The sequence below is a fragment of the Cantharellus anzutake genome, assembly GCF_015039405.1.
Source record: "Cantharellus anzutake strain C23 chromosome Unknown EI90scaffold_8, whole genome shotgun sequence".
NCBI lineage: Eukaryota > Fungi > Basidiomycota > Agaricomycetes > Cantharellales > Hydnaceae > Cantharellus > Cantharellus anzutake.
Genome location: NW_024066958.1, coordinates 959,455 through 985,295, shown reverse-complemented (window position 1 = coordinate 985,295; position 25,841 = coordinate 959,455). Strand labels below are relative to the sequence as shown.

Genomic DNA, 25,841 nt, shown 5'->3' with positions numbered 1-25,841 from the left:
AGTAGCGCACAGAAATAGCAGTAATTGTCGAGTAGGAGCAAGGATCGAGCCCTGACGCAGTTGGCAGTTGGCGCCCGTGCATGCACATAACCCCCCCTTTCCAATAGAGGCTAGTATCCTGCCTTCCACTTTGAGTCTTCTAGTCAAAGATTTACTCAAATACCACTTGCTCCGTCTGCTCTGAAATCAATTAAAATGTAGGCTAATCACCCTGTTCCCCACAAGATCGTCTGTGGTCAGATTATGAAGGCACAGCATGTTCGCCCAACGAATCCGCCGCCGAGGTTCTCTTTTATCGAGGATCTGACATGATGACGGCAAGCAAGATTTATCTATGGATTAGAAGCCGACACCTGACACAACCCATTCAATATGCATCAGGTGGTTCAGGCCCTTTGCTATGGAAGGAGGCTCAAGGCGGCCCTTGAGTCCCAACGGATTACAGAATTTCGTATGTGTGAGAGGAGGCCACTGAGTCCGAGAGCAAATGTATGGTGCAAACCAACAACCTTTCCTATTTTGACAGGAACCTAATTGAGCTTATATACCAATATATGCATTCATGGGCATGGCGATATTAGAATGGTAGCGTGTTACGTTCAGTTGAACTGATAGAATTGAAACTAGTTACCTAGCGTGTTACGCTAGGATACATGAAAGCGCGTAAGTCATTGCGCAGCATACAACCGGAGTCTCGCCTCAGTCAAACATCGTTGAACTGAGGGAGACGTAAGTGAAAAGTTTTTATGAGCAGTCGCATCAATGGCGCATTGTCATCGGTAACAGGAATTCCAAGAAAGGAAAAATGACGCCGCAGGCTCAACATCACGTTGTGAGTCCGCCACAGCGTACTATGACTCCCAAGATTCCAAGAGGAGATAGGCCTGATGATGGAGCCAGGCTCTTGTGGATCGACCGCACTCAAGGAACTGCCAAATTGAAATAAGCCATCTACATTTCTAACAGGCATTTCCGCTCATTTCTTATCCGCTTTAAGGATTAAATTTCTAAGTATTGGAAGACTAAGAAAAAAGTAAGAACAGCGGGAAATGATCAAACATGACATGTGTTGATGTTGATGACACGGAATTATAAGGCAACTAAGGTAGCGGGAAAGATATGCAGATGTGATACGCAGGGTACGTCAAGCCTGGACCGTGACGCCCCAATCGTTGCAAGCCAACTTGCTGGCGTCGTTCTTGGCAGCCTTCTGTTTAGAGAATGCGCCCCCGACGTAGGTCTTGTTTCCCACTGTAACACGATCAAAGTATGCATTGCACTAGAGAATATTCCACTAACCAAAGCATGTGCACGTCCACAAGACGGGGTTCGGAGCCCCAGCAAGTTCGCTAGTGAATGTCCAATCGACGAAAAGACCATTTTTGTTAGCGAAACTATTGATAGCGTCGGTGGAAGCTTGAAAGCACTTGAGTCAATGCCCCCATAGATCTGACAATAACGATCGACGACAGTGCATACACATTTTTAAAGCGTTCACTAGTCTGCTACTGAGTACTGTGAGTTTTGAGGTTTCTGTTTCTGTGGGCTGACTTGGATACCAGGTGCATTTTTATCTGATTTGAAGCGTTTAGCGCCAATCTACATCGGCTAGAACCAGTCACGAACATTTACCAGTGGTTTCAGATCCACTAGCAGTCCAATAAAATTGATCTGTGAGAACATCTTGACAGAATGGATCAATTTCAGTGGACGGTGGCGCCGAATTCGCCATCACAATCGCTATGCGCCTAAGGCACAGAAGAAACGTGATCGATTTCGAGCAAGCGGCGCGCGTCCCACTGATAGTATCTTTGCTTACAGAAGGGGCAGAAAGAGAGTCTAGTACGCCCCTATCTTGAGACGGCGTGTAGTGGTCATGGTGAAGGGTTAACGTGAAAATTAGAGAGTTTAAGAAGGATAATAGCTGAGGGACTCAAACCAGGCTTTCGCCGCTGTCGCACACCTGCTTCCAGCCAACCATGTTTTTGGCAAATTTGACGCGAGAGTTAAGAGAATTCAAGACAATTTTCATGCTTTGAATCGAGTCATAAGTGCAGCGGTTCGTCGTAAAAGCCCTTCTATCAGCCAATTATTTCTTTTCCTGATGGGCGGAAAGCAGGGATATCTCAGATAGCGCTTGCCATCCACAATTAGATCCGGCCACAAGTTGCCGAGAAGTCCTTAAGTCTTAGTAAAATAAGAAAGGTGGCACACGCAGTGGGAAGATAATTCATCACGAGGAAGACGAAAACTGAAGGTCGCCAGGACATTGAGGCAAAAAGCCACTGACGGCCACTCAGTCGTTCAGAGAGAGTCCACGGCCGGTGACGCAAATGGGAGTCAGATCTTTCCCAGCCCTTCTCGCAAAAGTTTTCACAGGGGGAGGCAAGAAACCGAGGAAAGCCGCGAGAAAAATGCGAGCGGTACCGCAGATACCACCCGGATACGTCCATTCCCTGTAATGTCATCCAAACGAGCGGTGTGAGCGAATGTTAGGAAAGAGAACTCCGCTCACCGCTCTTACGTGTCGTCCTACAACCCGCCTCGCTCTGAATCATTCCGAAAAAGCATGTGGAATAGATAAAGCGCCCACCAGACAAGCGCCCAACTCCATGCGGTTCCAAACGTTGCGTGGGTAACTAAGTTGTTAGGAAAATCGATCAGAAAGGAAAAGAAAAGGAGGTTCTATCACCTGATAGCCGAAGTCCGTCCCGCAATTGCAGACGCCATGCCAAAATCGATTCCCGCAAGGGATACACACAAGCATTCAATTCAAAGTAAGAAACGTCCAGCCACCATCCCAGGACTGTCGCTCTGTATGCCGAACGCCGTTCCGAACACTGTAGACGGCGCCGTAGGTAGGGGCCGCGGCGGATGATGGTTCATACCTACTCTACCACCGTCAACCTTCGGTCCGAACTGGAAAGCTCTCACGACAGGACCCAGCTTTTGGATAGCACTTTCCTTTCTGGGCTTTACCTTGCGGGATCAATAACTGAAAGCGCGATGGACTCGATCTGAACGGGTGATCGAACGAAACGTAAAAAATGGCCTAAATCTCTGCCAGAGGGCCATTCCGGCGGACGGCGCTTTCACGTCGGTAGAAGTTTTCCTATGTGATCGAACGCGCCATTCGCATCTGTTTTTTCCAATTGGAACGAATAAAGAACACGAACAATTGAACGACACCAGAAGAGACGCGGTCCGGAACTAAAGAATGACGAAAAGATTTTTAAAAAAATTGAATCTTACGACGGAAAAGTCATCGCCAAGACATACACGTTAGTATCTGCCATCAACGCGTCTACCGCACAAACTTCACGGGGCCATGTAACTTCGCCCTAGGCGCATAAGGTTCCTTCTTCAACCAAAGCGTCCTCCAGGATCGCTGTCCACACACTTCCGTCGCAGGAGCATTCATCCTAGCTTGAACCGAAACATGAAAGAGCGTACAAGAAGGGGAAATGTTCACGCCGCGATGATCACCTGGCTGAGAAGACGAATTAGGAGAGCCCTCAGCTGGTGGAGGAGGGATTTCGCGGCCTCTAAAGAGGTTGATCCTAGATGCCCATACGGTTTTTTTTTCCGGATCAGTGTCTCAACCGGTTTTGAGCCCACCTCAAAACGAACGAACCTTGGGTAGCTAACCCACTCCCCGTCAGCCATCTGCTTCGAGCGCAAGAATGGAAGAAACTCCAATATCCACCAACCCGGCTCCGCCCGCAGCTGGTCATGCAAAGGAGCGATCACGTCTTCTTCATGAATATCATCGGGTAAATGCCTCGACGGCAGATCCTCGAGTTCCAGCCTTGCATCCGCATCTTTGGGCAAGGTCTCGCGCGTAGCTGTGAGATTTTCCTTGTTTGCCAGCACAAATTCAAGCGTGGAATCGGGAGTCGTGTATTGAGTTGCAGTGTGAACATCCATGCGTGGACGCAAGGGTGTCATTTCGTCTACATGGCTGGTGCTTTCAGCGATATTCGCCGTGACGATCGGAGGTGGATTCAGAACAATTCCAAGCTCAGCGAGACGTGGATCGTCATTGAAGATAATGCCAGTGTCAGCCTCGAGGATCTCTTTGATCATCCACCTCAGTGGAATGTTAGAGAGTGCTACTTTGGAGTCATTTGCGACACTCCCACCACCTACGTCTGCATAAACGGTTTCATCAGATGCCTCTATCGTGAATCGGCAGAACAAACCTGAATGACAACCAGCAAACCACACTTCCTTCACATGCGTAGGTGGTTCAGGGTTAGTAGGCCCCTCACCGCTCTCCAGGTCCCCTTCCCTCCAATTCTTTCTCCAGTTCGAGAACACCAGACTCTTCCATAGAATCGACAAGCTTGTCCTTAAAATTCCTACGCGAGGCCCACTACTTCCCTGTTGGCCATCCACAGTCCTTTGCCAAGGATTACACTGAAAGGCGGCGCGATGTTCATCCAGGCTCATAGCGTGTCTAAAAGTCCTCGTGATGTGGTTATCGTTGGAGAAGGGAAGGATACGAGGGATGAGTGCTCCGACGGACGACACGGTATCCCAAACCCCGATAAATTCAATCTTGACAGGACGTGAGAAATCACGCTTGTACGACGCGCTTTACGAGAAGGAGTGTTTATTAGTGTTTATTGTTCCCAAGTCAAAAATAGGTTACCTTGCCGTCCTACATGCAGATGACGAGGTGGAGATTCAGTCGACATTCTACGGAATAGCGTGCGATGCGAATCATGGGAACGCACTGATTCTTATAAATCTCATAGGAAAAATGGACTTCTTCGGACATGCCGGGTGGGAGCAGCCCGACCTATCCTTGCGACGTGAGATCTTCTCGCTGATCACGGGGAATAAACGACGCTCACAGTGTATAGCATCCCCGCAAGGGCTCGAGCCGTATACGCGCCTCTCGAGAACCCAAATAAACCTGGAAAATGAAATCCTCGATGAAGACTGGGAGTGAAATTGGTGTGCCAGCGTACAGATTCGATCCCCATCCTGGTAGTGATCCTGTAGGAATTTATATCCGCCGTTAACCTATGACATGACATTAGTGATGATCATGCGTGAAATGAACAGCCACTGACATGTTCACCGAGGGAGAAAGCAACAGCAAGATCGACAGTGCTCGCGATCCATCGAGCTATACTCGAAATAAATTGAGGACCCAAGTTGTATGTTCCAACACCAGCCTGTCGCGTGGTAGGCACATGAAGGGCATGATCAATTATCCAATGAGCGCCAAATCGAAATTGAACGGTACCTGGTAGTACACTAGCTGATTCGGATCACCCTTTGCAAGAAACGAGAATAGCTTGACGACTACGGTACAGGTAGTATAAGTCCAAGCCCAGCCATTGAATCGGGTGCGAGGTGAAAGAAGGTCATTGGAGGGAGACGTACCATTCGAGTTCTCGGAATCATAACGATCATTCGTCCCGTCAAAACAAAGTATAAGGGTCCGACCTGTGCGTGCTAGCGGCCCATGTGCTTCTACACCATTTTCATTCACAGGGCCATTCATCATGTAGGACGTGCTAGCAGTGCGTCTTGGGAGTCCGAAGGGGGTTGGGAAGAAGGACAAAGACCACCAGCTCAGTGAAGGGAATATATAGAATCAGCTAGCTCTGCTTATGCAAACGATACTGAAGCTAGGGAGAATAGCAACATGGGTGAATCTAATTCATATGCATGTAATGCATCTGCCTCATTCTGGCCCTTTCAATCGGCCCCGGACATTTTCAGCCAGAGTCGACGTCTAGAGAGTTGGCAGCAATGCAATGTCAAGATGTATGATTCGAACGAACACCGCAATGGTAATTCTACGTGATTACCTGAATATTGTTGAAGCTGGGCGGGGGATACCTCTGGGCAGGTATTTCGATTTCCCTTTTAGGCAAGCAGTGTGCAACCGCCGAACTCTGTTTCTACCATCTAGACCCATATATTATTTTGTAATTTAATGGAGGCCCGAGATTAAATGAGGCTTGTGAGCCGCGAGCCTCATTCAACTACTGACCTTTACCTCCGCGTCCGCTGCACTCTCCCGCTGATTGGTTGGCCGCGTTCAAGCAATCACGCGTTGTCGCACATCCGCCGCTTGCGGATCCTCCTAGAGTCCTATATGCTGGTCAGCCGCATAGCCCAGCCATCGCCAGGTCTAACGTTCTGCACGAACCGCTGTCCAGACCGCTGTACACTGTATATATTGTGAGTATTTCGGTCTTGCCGCTGTTGAAGGCGCTTCTTCATAAGTGGGTGACTTTGACTCTGAATTATGTGGCTTCTCGTGGACAGCGCTCCGGTCGGAGCCCTTGTTCTTTCTCCAGATCCAAGACACCACAAAATTGACAAGATCCCCACGCGAGGCATGGTGCGTGTCTGATACTCGTAGCAGCAAAATGCATATGGCAGTGATCGAGAGATAAGTGGGAATAAAAGAAATTCGAGAAAAGAGTGAGATGGCAAGCGGAGCTATCAACGAAACTACAAAGCAAACGAGAGATGGCATAACATTGCGGGTAGGATAAATTCAAGAGGTACATAAGGGATGGGAGAGCAACAGCGTGGAACGGGGAATTTAGCAATCCCGGCCATAACCAGGAGGCAAAGGAGATGGGAAAAAAAAAAAAGGTTCATCACTCCGCAACATCACTTACTCGACAAACAAGGGTTCCCCATGACTTGGCCAAGCCCTCGGTCGATAAGACTCCGTTTTCTTCCTCCAAAGCGTCTTCCAAGTAGCATATTTGCACTCCTCCGATTCCATCCTCTCTTTCACCGAGACATGGAAGAGAGTATTGGAAGGAAGGTTCACACCAAGATGAGACTCGTTATGAACTGAGTTGGGATTGGAATGGGCTGGGGGCATCGGGATGTCACGTTTGCGGAAGACGTTCATCCTGTTATCGCGTGTTTTAGGGGAATGACGGTTCAGAACGATACGAGGATAGAAAGCAAGAAGAAAAATGAAGACGTACCGCAAATAATTCCTCCAATGTCCATGCTCGTCCTGATGTGAACTGATAAATGGCAACAACTCCAACAACCACCAGACAGGCTGTCTCGTCAACTCGTCCGTTATCGGACTAACAGCATCCTTGTACCTCTGCCTCTCATGCTTCGGCAATTTATAGGCGGGCGCTTTAGGAATGACGTCGGGCTCGACCTCGCCATCCTCGTCATCGGTTGTACCTCCATCTGCACTCTTCTTGCCTTTTATCTCAATGGATGCGTCAGCATCGGTGTTCTCGAGGGTGATGTGAATCTTGGAGTCGGGGTTCACATTCTCTGGAATGAGCGTAGCTCCCGTCGAAGCATCTTTCCTTTCCGGATGACCCAGATTCGTCATCGCTTCCTTCGCGCTCTTGAACTGCTCCCTACTCGTCTCCGTCGAAAACTCATTATGATCCAACCCCATTCTAATTGCGTTTGCATCTTCATCCCGATGGCTCATTGCCTTTTCCCTTTCCATCCTTTCGGCACGAGCAACGTTCGCTTCCTCGACGAGTTTGATATACGAGATGCGATGCCGGTGCATCTCGCCCTTGCGGAACATGATTCCGGTGTCTGCTGCGATGATCTCTTTCAGCATCCATCGTAGGGGAACGTTCGAGAGCGCGTATCGTTCCGAGTCCTTGGCGTTTCCTCCCCCAACATCGCAATGACACCCAGAAAACCTGAAAGATGGTTTGACTTAATCCACGGGCACAGGTCCCTTTCGAAGCAAGAGAAAACTGACCAAACTTCCCGAACATCAGTAGGAGGCCTGTCGAACAACCCGCCCTCTCGATCCAATTCCTCCCTCTCGACATCCACAACATCCTCCTCATCAGTCCTCGTTATCTCCTCTTCGAACCTCTTCAACTTTCCCCAAAGAGTCCGAAGTATCCCAGCTTCTGGCATATTCTCCTTGTCCTCGTGCTCAGGATCAACAGTCAAATGCCATGTGTTGGAACGGAATTTTGCCCGATGTTCGTCCAATGAAACAGCATGTCGGAAGGTTTTGGTGATATGGTTATCGGATGAGAAGGGGAGGACTCGAGGGATGATTGCTCCAACTGAGGAGACGGTATCCCAAACTCCAATGAATTCTATTGTGACGGTTCGAGCGAAGGCTCGTTTGTAGGCTGTGCTTCTAATCCTATGGTGTGTGGAACGTCGGTATCATCAGAAATGCACCCCAGGGATAATCTACATTACCCTTTTTTATATATCGAGTATGCGAAATCAACCTGTAGTATTCGCATGCATGTTAATCCGGTGTTCTGGATCTAGTTCAATTGAACGAACCTGTTCTGGCATTCCCTTTGGAAGTAGGCCAACCTGTCGTGAGGAAGTAGGCTGAGAACTAATATCCAAACGAGGAGGATGTCTACTTACGGTGTAAAGCATACCGGCGAGAGCACGAGCCGTATACGCTCCGCGAGAAAAGCCAAAGAGACCTGACATAAGTCCCAACTTCAGTCAATAACTTGAATGAATTCGGGTATTTTACTCACAAATCCTATCGCCAGGTTTCCAATTTTCCTGAAGAAAACGATATCCACCAATGATCTGTGTGCGAAAGAATACGAACTGAGGATGCGGCAAATAATTCACAGGACAACGCAAATACACACATGCTGATCGAGGAAAAGTGCGATGCCTTGGTCGGCGGTTTTTGCTAACCATTTGAATATGGGAGAAGTGATACCGGGTCCAATGTAGGTCCCAATCCCCGTCTGAGGGTTCAAATGAGTGATCGTGACATCTCACTAAATCGGAAGAGTATACCTGGTAATAAACGAGTTGTTTAGGCGAACTCTTCTCGAGGAACGAGAACAGTTTGGCCACCTGTAGATGATCAGGTGAGAAGGATCTCTATGCAAAGAGTCCTAGCAAACCTACATTCGTGTTGGTATCATCAAACTCATTGGCAGTACCATCGAAACAGAGTACCAGCACACGTCCCTCGGCGCTCTCCAGTGGAGCACGGATATCCTTGTCTGCTGTTGGGAACCGTGGAGGTAAGGAGGGTCGTTTAAGAGTAGGTGGTTTAGCTGGAGTAGGGGGTGTAGGTTTCGATTTCGGTATGGAGGGCATGGCCTTGCGGTCGTTTTTGGAGTAGGCTTCGTCGAAGGTGAGAGGAGGTAGGCGTGAGGAACCCCTTCCGTAGCATTAGCAGGTGATTATATATGGGGGTTTGTGGAGGACGCGTCCAAAAAGAGAAACATATTGTGGATAACTTAATTGTACTTTGGACAGCGGAAAGGTCCATCGGAAGTGAATCTCCGTGACTCTAAACACTCCCCGGATGAAATAGCAATTTATGTAGTAGTATATTGCTAATGAAGGTCATCTGGTCCCTGTGGGATTGGGGACGATCCCACTCAAACAAGGATTATATATAGGGGTGAAGATCGTTGGCGAATCCTGTTCATTAATCAGTAGAACTGCAGGAGAAGTGCCAGCCTGTGGGCCTAGTTATGTACATGTCCCAATTGCCATCTCACAGGTACCGAGGCAGCGACGTTTAAGCTTCGCAAGAAGAAAGGCACAAAGGTTGGGGGTCAGCAAATGAAGGGAGACGTCTGAGGTAATATTATAACCACGTGATACAAAAAAAATGGCCGTCATCCTCATGCAAAAACAATTCCTCTTGACAGTACAACCATGTTTCAAGTATTACCATAATTATTACTTAATAATGATATTGAGATACCGCACAGGATGTGAGCCCATTTTGAAGCGGTTTTATGGATGATTATGGAATATCACAAAATGTGCGGGATCTTCTTGAGCTTTTCTCATGCACCAGGAAGAATTTCGGAAATCCACTAGGCCGAAACCTGCATTCGTACCTATAGAGCAATCTCGCAAAGTTTGAGCCCAATCGGAAAAGAGGAAAGGTACATTCTGTGACTTGGAAGCCACAATGGATGTAGTAGGCCCAAGCTCCATATAATATATAGTTGTACCAAGGTAATAACTGAGCAAAGAGTCAGTCCAATGCTATTTTAGCATTCCATCGAAGTTTGATGGGTTCATATGTAGTTATCATTGAGTTATAAAGCAATATGTTAAAATGCGATTTTATGTATGGTGAATAACTTTTGATTGAGGAAGAATTTCCAAAATCCGGTAGGCCGAAATATAAACAGACGATACATCTACAATCATGCCAAAAATCAAGCAAAAAGAAGAGGATTGAAGGTACATTTGGGGTGCATCTTTCCAAAATGTCGGGATAGGCGCAAAAAGGAATCACGTGCCAGGGTTTACCGACGTCGCCTGGCCCAACCTGGGATCTCTTGGCATCTAACCTTCAGTCTTATTGGCTTATTAATTTGGGGGCAGACACCCACACCCACTTCCTAGTCTCCCAAATGCCAAGGGATAGAACTTCTTGGACGTATTCCAGGAAAAAGATCACCTCCCCCCAAACCCGACAATTTACTAGAGCTCGAGCTCATATGACTGGCCATGCTGAACAACAGTCAGCAAGGGGGACCCATAGATACAAGGAGAATTTATGGCTACGCGGAATGACAGTGTTTAGCCCAACCACGGTTTCATAAATAAAAAATCCATCTAATTACTCACCTCCACATGTAGATAACTTCCGACCTTCACATCATTGTCATTTACACAAATTCTAGATAGTTTGCAACCTAAAGATGATGTGTTTTGAGTGGGAGGATGGCACGGCCAGAATCGAGACGCATTTTGCTTATGTAAGTGTCACAAGGTCGCAACGTTGGTTGCCGACCCCCACAAAGGTGCAACTTCCACGGTCGGGTTGAATTGTTGCCAGATTTGGACAGGCGGACACACATGACCAACTACTTGTCACGCGTCACACGAGGGAAGCTACCCAGTGGCTATGCGGCTGCTCATGTATTTAAGATTACCTTTCTAAGTCACAAGTGAGCAGGCGGAGCTATCAACGTAACTACGAAGTAAGCGAGTGGGGTTGGTTGGATAAGGCATAACAGAATTAATTCGAAAGGGGATGAGAGAGTAAAAACGCAAAACGAGGGATTCAGCAATCCCGACCATGGCCAAGAAGCAGAGGGGAAGGGAAAAAACCAAGGGTTCATCACGCCGCAACATCACCTACTCAACAAACAAGGGTTCCCCATGGCTTGGCCAAGCCCTCGGTCGATAATACTCCGTTTTCTTCCTCCAAAGCATCTTCCAAGTAGCATACTTGCACTCCTCGGATTCCATCCTTTCTTTTACCGAAATATGGAAGAGAGTGTGACGAGGGAGGTTCACACCACGACGAGACTCGTTATCAACCGAGTTGGGATTGGAGGGAGACGGGGGCACCGGGATGTCACGTTCGCGGAAGAAGTTCACCCTATTTGACGGTTTGAAGTTCAGAGCGATACGAAGATAGAAAGCGAGAAGAAAATAAAGACGTACCGCAGATGATCCCTCCAATGCCCGTGCTCGTCCTGACTTGAACTGATAAATGGTATCACCTCCAACAACCACCAAAGAGGCTGTCTCTTCAACTCGTCCTTTATCGGACTGACGGCATCCTTGTACCTCTGCCTTTCATGCTTTGACAATTGATATGCAGGCGCCTCGTCGTGATTGACCTCGGAAGCCTCATCATCGGTTGTACCTCCGTCTGCGCTCTTCTTGCCTTTTATCTCAATTCTAGTAGCGTCGGCATCGGTGTTCGCGAAGCTGACGTGGATATTAGGGTTGGCATCCAGCTCCATTCTATCTGCGCTTGCATCCTCATCCCCATGGCTCATCCCCCATCCCCTTTCCATCCTTTCGGCGCAGGCAACGGCCGCTTCTTCGACAAGTTTGTTATATGATATGCGATGTCGGTGCATTTCACCCCTACGGAAGATGATTCCGGTGTCCGCTGCGATTATTTCTTTGAGCATCCATCGCAGTGGAACGTTCGAGAGCGCGTATCGTTCCGAATCATTAGCGTTTCCTCCTCCAACATCGCAATGACACCCAGCAAACCTGAAAGATGTTTGACTTAACCAACAGATCTCTTGCCAAGCAAGAGAATACTGACCAAACTTCCCGAACATCAGTAGGAGGTCTGTCAAACAACCCGCCCTCCCTATCCAACTCTTCCCTCTCGACGTTCACCACATCTTCCTCATCACTCCTGGTTACTTCCTCTTCGAACCTCTTGAACTTCCTCCAAAGTGTCCTGAATATCCCAGCATCGGGCCTATTCTCCTCATCTTCATGCTCAGGATCAACAGTCAAGTGCCATGTGTTGGAGCGGAATTTTGCCCGATGTTCGTCCAGTGAAACAGCATGTCGAAAAGTTTTGGTGATATGGTTATCTGATGAGAAGGGGAGGACTCGAGGGATGATTGCTCCAACTGAGGAGACTGTGTCCCAAACTCCTATAAATTCGATTGTGACGGTTCGAGTGAAGGCTCGTTTGTAGGCTGTACTTCTGATGCTATGATGTGTAGGACGTTGGTATCATCACTCAAAAACACCATTTCATATTACTCCACTCACCCCTTTTTATAGATCGAATATGCGAAGTCAACCTGTTGTATACGTAGCACGCAGATTAGAATTGGGCCATGCGCGTCAATCTGGCGTTTCGTCGCCTGAACGAACCTGTTCTGGCATTCCCTTTGGAAGTAGGCCAACCTGTCGCGGGGAGGTGAGTTGAGGAATATTCAATGATGCCAGTGTGTACTTACAGTGTAAAGCATGCCGGCGAGAGCACGAGCCGTATAGGCCCCACGAGAAAAGCCGAAAAGACCTGGCATAATTCCAGCCTCAGTCAGCAATGAATTGAAAGTATTTACTCACAAATTCTATCACCAGGTCTCCAATTCTCCTGAAGGAAATGATATCCACCAAGGATCTGCATACAAAAAAATATGAGCTGATGATGCGGAAGGGATTCGCAATACGAATACACACATGTTGGTCAAGGTAAAATGCGACGCCTTGGTCGGCAATTTTTGCTAACCATTTGAATATGGGTGAAGTGATTCCGGGTCCAATGTAGGTTCCAATACCCGTCTGAGGATTCAGGTGTGTGATCATAAGATTTCACCCAGTCAGAAGAGCATACCTGGTAATAAACGAGTTGTTTAGGCGAGCTCTTCTCGAGGAAAGAGAACAGTTTGGCCACCTGTAGATGATCAGATCAGACAGGTCTCTGTGAACTGCGAAAATGGTCCCAGAAAACTCACATTCGTGTTGGCATCATCAAACTCATTGGCGGTACCATCGAAACAGAGTGCCAGCACACGTCCCTCGGCGCTCTCCAGTGGAGCACGAATATCCATGTCAGAGGTTGGGGCCCGAAGAAAGGAGGGACGTTTAGAAGTAGGTGGTTCGCTTGGAGGATTAGGTGGCGCATGGCCCGAATTTGTGATGGGGGGCATGGTCTCTTTAGAGTTGACGCAGGCCTCGTCGAAAGGGAGGCCTGGGATACCTCTTCTGTGGCACTGGCAAGTGATTATATATCACGGTTCTGCTGGAGGGTGTGTCTCAAAGGGGATCCATGGAACAACTTGACGGCGTGAGGTCGTGATTATTTTGGGGATCCATTTTCTGAATACCAGGGGAACTAAAGATCCATCGGAAGTGGATCTCCGCAACCCTAAACACCCGTTCTAACGTAAGTGCGCCCTATAATACTGCCACAGGAAGACGACGAAGGACATCTGACATCTGGTCCCTGTAGAGTTGAGGGCTGATCGGACAAGGATCACATATGGTGGCGTGAAGCTCCTGAGGAACACCCAACTGGAGAGGTCGTTGTAGAATCATTGTGCAAAAATGCGGGAGAAGTTAGTACGCACCCAGCTCGTTCCTCAAAGGCCATGTGCTGATAACAAAAAGTGACGAAAACCGAAATACTTTTCGCAGAAAAGTGTGATTTGCTCAAATTGGAAGTGGCTCCTGATCCACGTGCTGCTGTTGCTCAGTCATGTTGAGACGGGTGGATATCGAAGTTTGGGCTCGCAATACCCACACAGAATATTGAATGCTCCAGGATGAAGCGGTCGGACAACGCGATGGCAGACTTCTGAATTAGAAGGCTCGATGTAAATATGTGTAAATATGTACATGCTCATTTGTGATGATAAACAAGATACAACAAATCAGCCACGTCCACGAGCGCTTCTGCGCGGGCACCATCGAGTCACCACAGAATCTCCACACACACTCTCTCATCACTTCCTCTAGCCCGCAGCCCTTCACCTCGCTGAACACCTTCGCCGATGGATGACAACGACCCAATCACCCAATTCTTTCCAGGCGAGGAAGATGTAGACCTCTATGCCATCTTGAACCTCACCTCAAGCGCCTCCTCTACTGAAATAAAATCCTCGTACCGGCGTCTAGCCCTTTCCTACCACCCAGACAAACAGCCCTCCTCCTCGACACCAGAACGAAAATCGGCAGCTAACACAAAATTCCAGCAAGTTGGGTTCGCTTATGCTGTTCTCAGCGATGAGTTGAGGAGGGCCAGGTATGATAGTACTGGGAGGACAAGCGAGAGTTTGTTCGAGAGTGTTGCGAGTGGCGAAAGTGGATGGGAGGCATATTTCGAGGAGGTTTATCAGAGTGTTTCGAGGGAGAGACTGGATGAGGATAAAGCGCGTTATCAAGGTGTGTTTTACGTTCAAACCAGATTTCTCTACTTTCCTCAGCTCTAACACGCTTAATGACGCGTCCTCTCTTTCTGTTTCACGCGTTGTCGCCTTCACGCTTTGTTATCATCTCACGCATACACAGGCTCAGAAGAAGAAAAATCCGATATCAAACAAGCCTACATCACAACAAAAGGCTCGCTTGACAAAATCATGACCCATATTCCGCATTCAGCTTTCCAAGATGAACCTCGTATCATTTCAACTGTTGAATCTCTCATCGAAGCAGGTGAACTGAAGTCAACAAGTACGTGGAAACGCTCTGTTAAGGACGAGAAAACAAGAGAGGCGAGAAGGAAAGCGAGTGAAAAGGAGGCGAAGGAGGCTGAAGAGGCTGCGAAGGAATTGGGAGTTTGGGACGAATTTTATGGGAGTGGGAAGAAGACGGAGAAAGACGCCAAAAGGGGGAAGAAAGGTTCTACCAGTAAGGATGTGAAGGGAGACGGCGCCGAAGCGGAGGAAGATGCCGAAGAAAGCGTCCTTAAAGCGCTTATCCAGCGTAAAGCGAAGAAAATGGACGCTTTCTTCGATGGACTTGCTGCGAAATATGGTGCAATGGAAGAGAGTCAAACTCGATCCAAATCGAAGAAAAATTCCAAGGCGAAGACCTCTCTCGGGAAACGGGGTTTGGGCTCTGATGAAGGCGAGGAAGGAGAAGAGGGGGAAGCTGAAGCATCGTCCCCCAGGAAGAGAAGTAGGGTTGGCAACGGTGTACAGCCCCCGCCGGATATGAATGATGAGGAGTTCGAAGCTCTACAGAAGGAGATGTTTGGTGAAAGGGGGAAGGGGAAAGGGAAGAAGGGCGAGAGTAGTGGGGTGGGGTCGACGATGGGCGCTACCGAACGGAAAGGCCGGGGAAGGAAGGCGAAGTAATTGCGCCTAGTCTCACTTTTGACATTATCTTGGATCGAGCTTGTAGTTTGATGATTGTACTCCAAAGAGCGTTGTAATCTAGCACACGTCATCCCTATCATTATCGCAACAACTATTTATCTGCGAATACGAAGAGCATAGATATACGCCACGCTGATCAGGAGCCAATTCTACGATGTATCCAACTCGCAAACCATCACTTCACCAAAGGCCCTCGCTTCCCTTCCCTGATCTTCTCTCCCCTCAAAACCCTTTCTCTAACTCTGACGTACCCTTTCCAAACACTTTTCCATTCCCTCTCGAGAACTTCTTCATCGTACCCTTCCACTCCACCCGCCCAAGCTAACGCCCGTTCGAAATCCTCTAGACTCTCCTCGTATTTGTGGAGTTCTTCGAGGAGCAGGGCTGTAAGGTTTAGGGCATACGTGGTTGAGCGTTTAGATTGGCGGAGGAGCGTGGTGGAAGGGTAGGCTAGGGAGCGGGAGGTGGAGAAAATGGGAAGGAGTGGGAGGGAAGATGGCTTCAAGGGAGGTAGGGATTTAAGATTGGAAGTTGGAGAGGTCAGGACTTGGATGATATGTTCTATTTTTGAAGCGGCATTCTGAAGGAGTGCAAGTGGGGTGGTTATTGGTGCAGATGAACCTGAATCCTTCGATCTAGTGAAGAAACCAGTGGAGGAAGGGGTTCGCAAAGCATACAGAACTTCTGCCAGATGTGTTTGAATTACAGCTGCGCGATGTGTTAAGTGAAGCTCATGTAGGACTTGGTCAATGGTAGCTGGTGACATAGGTGTGTTGAATGGCGAGAGGAAATGTGGGAGGATGTTGAGTGCTCTGACTTGGAGCGCAAGAGCGTTTTGGAGGTCTCGTGTGGCCGAGAGGTAGCCTGATAGGGATATTATGGCGGAGGTGAGGGTCCTCTGGACGTAAGGCGTGGCAGAAGTAGAAGTAGAGTCTGTTGACACTGGATAGGAATGTCCAGAGCTGATGAGGGATTGAGTAAGCGTGGCAACGTCGTGCATATCGACTGGTGTGCGGAATGTGTCTCCTACGTTCATTCCTGACAGCTCGAGCGCATTTTTCCACCAAGTGAGAGCCTCCTCCACGTCACCAAGTCGAGCTGTAACGTCACCAATTTTTACAGCGGTGCGTGCGGCTTCAGGAACTCTCTTCTCAGCCATATAAGCGCTCTGAAGTTCTTCATATGCCGCTTTCGCAGCTTCGAGCGTATCATCTCTCCCTATACGCTCCAACACCCCCGCTTCAATAGTACGAAGATCGAGCATGGTTGGATCCATTGTCCCATCCGAGCGATTGAGCACTGGGATACCCTTCGCAATTCGAACGGCTGTGGATATTTGATAAAGTGCTGTAGCAAGACGCCTGTCAAAAATTGGGGCATCTGGATTAGTGGATGTTGCGTCTATGACACCTGAATCCAGGCCTGAACCCCAATTCAGAGCCATCCAAGCTCCTCGAACGAGACTCCTTCCTCTCCATCCTAGTCTTGGGTCTGTCCCTCCTTTCTGGCCTTGTCCCGTCCACCGAACACCTTCCTTGTCCCATTCGTAAGGATCCTGAGAGTGGGGTGAAGAAGCAAGCTCGTAGCGTTCAACCCACTGATGGACACCTCTCCATGATATGTATAGCGTCACAGCGAGGCAGGTCGAGCCGTAAGCAAAATACTTGGCGAATTTCCACATCATTCTGAAGGATTTCTCAGCACTTTCGCTGTATGCTTGTTGGGAGGGGGTATCATTGCCTGGATCCGTCAAGGGCTTCTGTGGGGGGCGACTAATGGGATTATCAGAATAGCATCTGCGTCTTAGGGTAACTCGGGCGTAGTTGGGACGAATCGCAGTATAAGGCACCGAGATAGGTGCTCGAAGTTGAGCTATTCGTCGAAGCATACAGCGTAAGAATGCTTGCACAGGTGTATTAAGAAAAACTCCTGGAGCAGCAAGCTAACGGAACCGCTTTCCGCAAGGCGGCGAGCGTGAGGAAATCAGCTGAGATCACGGGAATAGTTTATTTCAATCCGGCACATGCGCAGCCGGTTTCCCTTTCGGCAGCTGCAGACATGCGGACTGAATGGTGTCACACACAACCGATGCGGCTTCCGATCCATCTGTATCGCCAGCATGTCCGCGTCCTCATCTCAAGTCGACAAGTCCCGCTTCCTGGCCGATACCAACGTTCCTTTCTGTTCTCTCGAAGTGGGGCAGTCTTTCAGGCTCCTTACTGCTAAGGAGAAGTTCTACACTCACCATATCTCCCAGGTATTTAAACATAGCCGCGCTTCAGATTGTGGATCAGCAGTTGACACGGATACGTAGGCAAGCTGGGCAGGCGCCCGCATCATCCAAGGGCAATGGACATCCTATGCTCCAGAATTGTTTGACCTTTTGCTTCTCGTCTTCTCCTCCGAGAAGGGGAAACTTACCGATCTTGAGAACTTGAGGAAGTCTTCCGGAGTATCTGATGAAGACTGGCTCTTTGCGCTGGAGTATACAGCCCAAACTCTTTCAAACCTTGTGAACTACAAATCTTTTGGTTTCAGCAAGTTCATCCCTCGCATCTCTGCGGAAAATTTCAAGAAAATTGTCAGCGCATCCCCTCAGTCCGAAAAAGCTACCCCTCTGTGGGGAAAGGTCTGATCCTGCGTTTGCTTCACGCCTCCTCTAATGACTGCGTTGGTTGCAGCTTGAGAAGGAGTTGTATTCCTTGTCCCCTGAAGCCAGCCTGTTAATCGGGAAGCCTAATGTGCGTTAATTACACCCAAAATATGCTCACTTCAATGCTAATTTACGATTATCCTTTATAGTCGGGTCACATCTCAAACTACTACTTAGGACCAACGATCGAAGACGACGAAGTGGCCGCAGTCCAATCCGCCGCCGAGAAGCTCAAAATCGACATTGAAAACACCCGGTACTCATTATGCCCTACCTTCTCCAATTCCTTGTTCACCCGTATCACTGTATTAGCGTGCGCAAAGAATCAGCCGACCACTTCACCCTGCTCATCGCATCCGCAGAAAAACGCGCAACCGTTACTCAAGAACATACATCCCCTAACGGAAAGACGATCAAACTAAACCTTGAGTATGGGGATTTTAGCGCGCCACTCGCGAAGAGCGTTGAGCATCTCAAGGAAGCGAAGAAGTATGTGGCCAATGTGCATGAGGCAAAAATGCTCGAAGGTTACATTGAAAGGCCAGTTTTCTCCGCTTAACGTGGTAGGGCTAGGGCATTGACGTCGATGTCAGTTTCCGAACTGGGAATATGGATGCGTACAAGGAGGCGTCGATTAATTGGGTAAAGGATGTCGGGCCCGTTGTAGAAAGTTACATCGGGTTTGTTGAAACATACGTAGATCCATATGGAGGACGCGCAGAGTGGGAAGGTATATCATAGCTTTATCCTTGAGGGCTAGCTCGCAGAGTTCAGACATCTACAGGTTTCACTGCCATCGTGAACAAGGTTCTCACGAAGAAATACGACAAGTTGGTATCGCAAGCATCCGACTTGATCAAGGTTCTTCCTTGGGGAAAGGAGTTTGAGGTTGATGTGTTCCGGAAGCCAGACTTTACTGGTAAGCATGCGCTTCGAGCTGCAAGCTTGCAATCGCTGATCGATAGGACCAAAGCCCTTGAGGTTGTCAACTTTGCCACAGGTGGTATCCCTGCTGGAATAAACGTATGGCTTTCTATTCTCGATTCTGGTTCTCTGAGCGCTCATACACCACAGATTCCAAAGTAATTCACCCTATTCCGGAGACACATGAAACACGCATTGACTAGGATAATGTCCCAGCTACTACGATATCCGGGAAAAGCACGGCTTTAAGGTTTGTCCTCAATATCTACCATCATTGCCTTTTCTTCAAGTTGATTTCCCATAGAATGTATCACTGGCCGTATGTTCTTGCATCACCTGCAATTGCTCCTGTCGTTCAATTTCATAACAGAACATTCTCGCTGCCAAAGCGCCAAATGAAGAAATCACGTTCATTCATCCAGATGATCTGGAGCTTTACAAAGCATGGGACACTCGCTCGTTTGAACTCCAGGTCGCGAACCATGAATTGTTGGGTCATGGATCAGGGAAGTTGTTCACGGAGAATGCGGATGGAAAGCTGAACTTCGACCCCAAGGCAAGCACTGGATCTTCATCCCTCTGCCACAGTTAAGCAGGATATTGATAGATTGTGGATTGGATAGACAATCAACCCGCTAACGGGAAAGCCAGTTGATAGCTGGTACAAACCTGGTCAGACACCCGGGAGCGTCCTTGGAACATGCTCCTCCTCGCTCGAGGAATGTCGTGCAGAGGCAGTTGCGATGTATCTTGTGGGAAATCGAGATATACTCAAAATCTTCGATGTAAGATAATTTTTTACCATACCCCAAAGTGATGTTCTGATCAAACCTACTTGCGCAGTACACTGATCCAAAAGAGATTGACGATATACAATACGTCTCATTCCTCCTCATGGCTCGTGCCGGTGTGAGGGCGCTGGAACTGTACGATCCCAAGGCAAAGAAACATCTTCAGGCGCACATGCAGGCAAGAATGGGCATCACAAACTTTTTCATCAAAGAGGGTAAGCAAGCCGGGCTAGACAACTGACCAGGCACATGAGTCAATGATACTCGGAAATAGGGCTTGCGAAGCTCGAAGAAGTTCGTGATGAGAGTGGCAGGTTGACTAACGCTTTCATCCGAGTTGACAGAGAGAAGATTCTCTCCTATGGGCAGCAAATTGTTGGGAAGCTACTCATTGATCTTCAGATTCGCAAGTCGCTGGCGGATGGCGAGGGTGCGCGCAAGTACTACGAAGCTCTGACCGATCCGATCCCAGGATGGGAAGGAGAACTACGCGATTTAGTGTTGGCGAAGAAACAGGCGAGTGATATTCTACTTTTAAATGTTAAGCATGGATGACATATGTGTCGATAGCCCCGAAAGATATTTGTTCAACCGAACACGGTCGTCGTAGATGGAGAGGTGCAACTGAAGGAATACGCATTGGATGCCGCTGGCACCATCCAGTCATTTGTGGAGCGAGATATTTAACAATCGGACTTGCACTAAAGGATCAGGTTTAACGAGAAGTATATGTGCTGCTGGATAACGAGCGTTCCCTAACTTTGAGCGCTTAAAAAGTGGGAGCCAAACAGGGCTGACGCGTAACTACAATGTGGCGCCAAATCTCAAGTCCTGTACTAGCTGTTTTCGTTTTGTACACCCTTCGACATTCCTCTAGGGAAACACAGGGTTATGCCAGCATTGCGCCGCTGTCGGACCAAATGAGAGCAAGAACCGCTGAGATAAAATTGTCGGCATAAACAGGTGTAAATACATGTTTCGAGGTCGATTTTCAACACCTTCTGGTCGTCCTCCGAGGCTTGCTATCTTTTCTATCTGGGGTAGACTGTCCTTTCTCTTTATCTCACTCGAAGCGCTCGCCATTAGTCATGCTGTCCAAGTCTAAATCCAAATCCAAAGCGAAGTCCAAAAAACAGCCCCCTGCAGGAGCAGGCGAGACTATTCCTACCTCGCATAAGTTTGAGGATTTTATTCCTAAGCCTGTGCTTGACCCGTTGGATGGATCGGGTGGAAAATATGAAGGCTCTTTCCCAACCGATTCGACAGGGAATCCGTTTGTCCACCGAGTCGAGAAGCCTGTCCTGCGGTCTACGTTAGAGTCGGAAGGGAAGCTAGACGGGGAAACCGCAGATGACTTCATGGATGGTGAAGACTTTATTGTCATCCCTAGATCCCCTTCAGAGGAGGGATCAGATGGGACGCCGATAAAAAGTAGGAAGAGGCTGGCGGCAGAGATGAGTCGTGATATCCCATCGCCACAGGAGTTGATGAGGGAGAGGGCCACTCCATGGATGGCGAATATTGATTGGGATAACTGTGAGAATGTATCACAAATGTATGTCGCTCTAGCATTTGTTCTCAATTACCACTCACTGCTATGACGCTCCTCTACTCTCGGGTGCTCTTCGAACTTATGCTCCCCCTCTATCCTCCTTCCGAACTTGGAAGGCTTACTAAAGAGATTCACGCATATGCTCAATTTATCTCCCCGACCCCTGAAGAACACGAAACCCGACGTCTCATCGTCCAGTTGATACGAAATGCTATTACTGGGGACTTCCCCGATGCTCAGCTTTTTACGTTTGGAAGTTTTGAAACTCGCTTATACCTACCAACAGGGTGAGTCTACCTACTGGTTACCATTTCACGCTGGGTCTGAAGGTTCATTCCAGTGACATTGACTTAGTAGTCATGTCTTCAATTATGGAGCAATATAGTAGCATCAAATTGCTTCTTTCCAAGCTTGCTTCTTCCATCCGTCGAGCTCGTATCTCTCATGACGTTGAGATCATTGCGAAAGCGAAAGTGCCGATCATAAAATTCGTTACATCATACGGTCACATCTCTGTCGATATCTCTGTCAATCGGCCAGGCGGCGTCGCCGCTAGTACAATGGCGAAGCAGTTCATGGAGGAAATTCCTGCCATCAGACCACTAGTTCTTGTCATCAAAAACTTCCTGAAACAGCGAAATATGAACGAAGTTTTCTCTGGAGGTTTAGGGAGTTACGGTATCCTATGTTTAGTCACGAGTTTCCTTCAGGTATGGTATCGGCCCTCCGCATCACCATGGAATGTCACTTACGCGTGGTTCCACCCAGCTACATCCCAAGATTCGCCGTTCCAAGATAGACCCAATGGACAACCTTGGAGTGCTTCTTATAGAGTTCTTTGAGACGTACGGGAAGCACTTCAATTATACCGATATAGGCATTTCGCTCCGGAATGGGGGACTTTACTTTCGTAAGAGGGATCGGGGTTGGGCAGCGGCGGATCGGAAGTCGATTGGGTCGATCCTTTGCATCGAAGATCCCCGCGATCCTTTGAACAATGTGACCTCTGGTAGCTTTGCCTTCCACAGGGTAAAGCAGACATTCGCTGGCGCTTTCGAGGTCCTTACTGCGGAGTTGTGTTTGAGGGACACTGAGCGAGAGTCGAAAGCTAATGGCACTTATTACTCACTGAGAGCGGAGGGTTCTGGCGATGTGGGTAGGAGTCTGCTCAGTGGAGTGACAGGAATTACCCAAGAAGTTGAGCCTTTACTTCCTCCCCGTGCACAGTCTGACAATCTATTTTTTGCAGATGATGGATCGAAGGAGAGAAATCATTAAATTATATCGTAGTGATCAGCTCCAGAAACTCCTCTCGCCATCTCCGCTGCTAAAAACCGTACACACTGAAAGTCGCCGGAAGGCGCAGGATGAGGATTATTCTAATCATTACTATGGCATCGGAGATAGCGACGGAAGTGCTCATAATAGTGGAGGCCCTTCCCACTTCGATAGTTCCGATGATTCTGGGCGCTATAATATTGAGTCCGCTCAGGAAAAGAAGAAGCAAAAGCTTAGTCGGTAGACTGCACCACGGGGCACTGGTGTCGGTGACCGGTACCCTTACTTCAGTCAAATTGAGGCAACATCAACGAGTTCGTTTTCTCGATGCTGCATACCCGCACGAATACCGAACCACAACCCCCCTCCCCACGATACAACGCGGCTCTAGTCACCTGCAACATCCACTTTCCCTTAATCTCGTGGCAAATAATCGCTTCTAATAATCATTCTTGCTTGTTCCATCCTTGACTCAGGTATCAACCTGCCTGGACTCTTTTCAGACTGTTACTATATATCAAGTCTTCTATTCTCATACACCACTCTTGTAACAACCAGACACAATCGGCGGTGCACTATTCGCGATTTTGCCGCCCCTCAATCCCCCAAACTGAGCCGCCATTGGTTTCTGAGACGAACCACGCATTTCTGCACTGATCCTATTGTAAATATCGACTGGATCGATCCTGACGAGGCGCACAAATTGATGTGTCAGGGAACCATGGCGCCTAGAGTGCACTTTAGTGTAGACGATTGGGGGGACGCATCGGATTCTTCGGCCTCAAGGGCCCCTACGAACACGCTACGCCCGGCATGCCTCCCCGAACGTTCTAATCTAGAACTCCCTTCCATGGAAATGCTTCCTAATGATCAACTTGACAGGATACCCCTCACCTCCTGATATCGGCATCAAGGTCACGCACTTCCAACGACTAATGCGTGAACCGATTCGTGGGGTCAACCATGAATTGCTAGCGGTTCTCCGTTTCCAACAACGCAGGTCTTTTGAGCACGCAGGCTTCTCCAGAAAAGTTTGGGTCCGTGCCGATGGGTCTCCTTGGAACGGTTGCGTCCAGGGCATATAGCGGTGAGGCGGGGTGATCGCTGACTCCGCCGGGGCCTGTGCGCAGTTCGAACCGCAGAGGCCGATTTATCGACTTCAGCTGTTTTATGGCATGAAGTAACTTCGGTGGCGATTAGAACAAGTTGATCATCCCGGTTAGGAATTCCCTTCACAACGTACTCTGGGGCTCGCCTTCTCGTTCTGGGTGTGGGTTTCGGTTCTCACATCGACCCGAATACACGGAATTTGCAAAAAATCACCTGGAGATCTGCTGTTCCATCTTCACAGAATGGCAATGACAGCGTCGATGACTCAAATGGGTTGTGCATTGTGCGTCGTGATAGAGTTACTTTGTAGATTCCGTGGTTAGGCTTAGTCGGCAGGCCTCCCTTCGAGCAGGACGACTTAGCGTGGGATCCCAATTTACACGTGTCCTGTTCACTTTGCGTTCTCATTCGCTCACTATAATCCTTTAACGCTACAAAGCTAGCACGGCGCATCGATCAGTCCGGGGCCTGGTTGATCTGCCAGCAGTGAAGAAGGGGCGCGCATTGCGACCCCAGTGCCAGTTGGACGAGCCAATGGCCACCTAGCGTGATCAAGTAAATATAATATCGGTCTGCGCGCACATAGGAGACACGCGAGCTTGAGCATATGAAGAAATCTAATAGTCAATTTATTCAATTCAGCATGGTGGGCAGGAAGATAATATGTGTACGTTTTCTTCTGGCCAACAGGAACACGCAAGTTGGCTGCTCGTTATAATCCACAGGACCAAAACCCGAATTCGCGATCTCAGCGCTGCGCGCTCTTGTTTGTATTTCGTCATTGCACCCATGTTAATTTCCTCAACCAGCGCTTTGAGTTTTATGATTTGTGCGACAAGTCAGGAGGTCCATTTTACAGGAAGAAAGTCTATTCTCTGTGGGCGGAAAGGAATGTACAGTTGGAACCGTGGTAGGCCATACTTGCGATAACCCATTACCCATAGGAACTTCCGGGAACCGGATGTCAACCCATAAACCTGCTGTCCCTTAATGTGAGGGGTGAATTTTATATTGAGATTTGATCCGTAACCCATAGTACATATGAGCAACGATGACAAGGTAAATGCATAGATATTGAAACTTTATTAACTGTCAATATTACAATAATGTGAGGATGATGGGGATCGAGACAGAAAATACACTTGATTCCCGTTGCATCTATGCGAGGATCCGTGATGTATATATTGCGTTAGAATATGTCGCGCTGGAAACCAGAACTTGCGGCGCTTGCGGTATTCGATAAATCTGAAAATTAATCCTGATCTGATCTGATGAATCAGTGATCTTTCACGTCGAGTGAAGAAGCCATATATGCTAACTCGGATCCTTCAACTGTTAACTTTCAAACTCTGGTGCTGACCTTCTCGTGCGGAAAAGGAGACAGCATCTTCGGAAAGTTGAATAGGAAGGCTTTTGAAAGATGGCCGCAGTACCACCACGCAAAAGGGGTGGCACAAACGCCAAGTTGTTTGCGGATCACGTTAGCATATGATGAGGTGAATCGGGCCGGCTCGAACCGGTACACATGCCGGTACACATGCCTGCTCCCCTGCAACGAGCCACAAGGAGAGGAGGCTATAGTCGGTATTCACCTCCATGGTCCGGTGCTGTGTTGACGGCTATACTATAAGCAGTCGCCTGGCATCTGGACATCCGTTTCAAATTTGTATCTCACACCTCATTGATGTGTAGGCGAACACAACACGGGCGAAGAAATCGGTGATTAAAAGCTCCGCCGCGATGCGATCGTCTCGCTCTCTGATGTACCCACGCTAGACACCATAAAACCCTAGGCCTCTTCAATCTCACTTCATCTTTTTGCCTTCCCCATCATTGCGCCTGGCAAGGCAACTTTCGCGAGCCCGAGAATAGCACATGAGCGGGTTACACTACGACAACGATGAAATGTGGAGCTTACCACCTTCATATATCCATGCACTCCCTAATGAAATCCTCTTCGAGATATCTCAGTACCTACCCCTTCGACACCC

At 48.5% G+C, this 25,841-nt stretch overlaps 8 protein-coding genes across 8 annotated transcripts; 3 read left to right on the top strand and 5 right to left on the bottom strand.

The window, feature by feature from the left end:
- Positions 1 to 989: 989 nt before the first annotated feature.
- Positions 990 to 1,748, bottom strand: EI90DRAFT_3041534 (uncharacterized protein). Its single transcript, XM_039059110.1, has 4 exons — positions 1,627 to 1,748; positions 1,480 to 1,574; positions 1,300 to 1,416; positions 990 to 1,251 (listed from the first exon to the last, which is right to left on the bottom strand). Exons 2-4 carry the CDS (start codon positions 1,481 to 1,483, stop codon positions 1,145 to 1,147), a joined length of 228 nt encoding a protein of 75 aa, XP_038920337.1. The 5' UTR covers positions 1,484 to 1,574; positions 1,627 to 1,748; the 3' UTR covers positions 990 to 1,144.
- A 1,250-nt stretch (positions 1,749 to 2,998) lies between these two features.
- Positions 2,999 to 5,817, bottom strand: EI90DRAFT_2538556 (uncharacterized protein). Its single transcript, XM_039053200.1, has 9 exons — positions 5,398 to 5,817; positions 5,258 to 5,316; positions 5,082 to 5,186; positions 4,977 to 5,031; positions 4,860 to 4,921; positions 4,740 to 4,804; positions 4,655 to 4,663; positions 4,203 to 4,597; positions 2,999 to 4,151 (listed from the first exon to the last, which is right to left on the bottom strand). The coding sequence occupies exons 1-9, from the start codon at positions 5,519 to 5,521 to the stop codon at positions 3,469 to 3,471; spliced, it is 1,557 nt and encodes a 518-aa protein (XP_038920336.1). The 5' UTR covers positions 5,522 to 5,817; the 3' UTR covers positions 2,999 to 3,468.
- Positions 5,818 to 6,252: 435 nt separating this feature from the next.
- EI90DRAFT_3286815 (uncharacterized protein) lies at positions 6,253 to 9,562 on the bottom strand. The gene is made up of 10 exons (XM_039067027.1): positions 8,884 to 9,562; positions 8,770 to 8,829; positions 8,616 to 8,717; positions 8,496 to 8,550; positions 8,377 to 8,438; positions 8,287 to 8,319; positions 8,197 to 8,228; positions 7,736 to 8,137; positions 6,975 to 7,673; positions 6,253 to 6,896 (listed from the first exon to the last, which is right to left on the bottom strand). The coding sequence occupies exons 1-10, from the start codon at positions 9,076 to 9,078 to the stop codon at positions 6,650 to 6,652; spliced, it is 1,887 nt and encodes a 628-aa protein (XP_038920335.1). The 5' UTR covers positions 9,079 to 9,562; the 3' UTR covers positions 6,253 to 6,649.
- A 1,529-nt stretch (positions 9,563 to 11,091) lies between these two features.
- On the bottom strand, positions 11,092 to 13,373 carry EI90DRAFT_3013398 (uncharacterized protein; the record flags this gene model as incomplete). The annotated part of the gene is made up of 10 exons (XM_039056662.1): positions 11,092 to 11,338; positions 11,404 to 11,967; positions 12,023 to 12,424; positions 12,487 to 12,518; positions 12,592 to 12,624; positions 12,678 to 12,739; positions 12,790 to 12,844; positions 12,904 to 13,005; positions 13,058 to 13,117; positions 13,179 to 13,373. 10 exons carry the CDS (start codon positions 13,371 to 13,373, stop codon positions 11,092 to 11,094), a joined length of 1,752 nt encoding a protein of 583 aa, XP_038920334.1.
- Positions 13,374 to 14,099: 726 nt separating this feature from the next.
- On the top strand, positions 14,100 to 15,998 carry EI90DRAFT_3041511 (uncharacterized protein). The gene is made up of 2 exons (XM_039059108.1): positions 14,100 to 14,607; positions 14,734 to 15,998. The coding sequence occupies exons 1-2, from the start codon at positions 14,217 to 14,219 to the stop codon at positions 15,519 to 15,521; spliced, it is 1,179 nt and encodes a 392-aa protein (XP_038920333.1). The 5' UTR covers positions 14,100 to 14,216; the 3' UTR covers positions 15,522 to 15,998.
- Positions 15,769 to 17,235, bottom strand: EI90DRAFT_2836875 (uncharacterized protein; the record flags this gene model as incomplete). Its single annotated transcript, XM_039053664.1, has 2 exons — positions 15,769 to 16,504; positions 16,586 to 17,235. Coding segments are annotated over 2 exons (1,386 nt in total), but the record flags the coding sequence as incomplete, so codon positions are not given.
- Positions 17,236 to 17,564: 329 nt separating this feature from the next.
- EI90DRAFT_2967930 (aflatoxin-detoxifizyme) lies at positions 17,565 to 20,767 on the top strand (the record flags this gene model as incomplete). Its single annotated transcript, XM_039055613.1, has 16 exons — positions 17,565 to 17,799; positions 17,857 to 18,171; positions 18,224 to 18,283; positions 18,345 to 18,451; positions 18,508 to 18,735; positions 18,789 to 18,925; positions 18,980 to 19,114; positions 19,169 to 19,218; positions 19,270 to 19,277; positions 19,336 to 19,369; positions 19,424 to 19,438; positions 19,490 to 19,675; positions 19,743 to 19,904; positions 19,963 to 20,125; positions 20,185 to 20,450; positions 20,481 to 20,767. Coding segments are annotated over 16 exons (2,218 nt in total), but the record flags the coding sequence as incomplete, so codon positions are not given.
- A 630-nt stretch (positions 20,768 to 21,397) lies between these two features.
- On the top strand, positions 21,398 to 22,740 carry EI90DRAFT_2908898 (uncharacterized protein; the record flags this gene model as incomplete). Its single annotated transcript, XM_039054351.1, has 4 exons — positions 21,398 to 21,465; positions 21,579 to 21,749; positions 21,803 to 22,172; positions 22,231 to 22,740. 4 exons carry the CDS (start codon positions 21,398 to 21,400, stop codon positions 22,738 to 22,740), a joined length of 1,119 nt encoding a protein of 372 aa, XP_038920330.1.
- Positions 22,741 to 25,841: the final 3,101 nt, after the last annotated feature.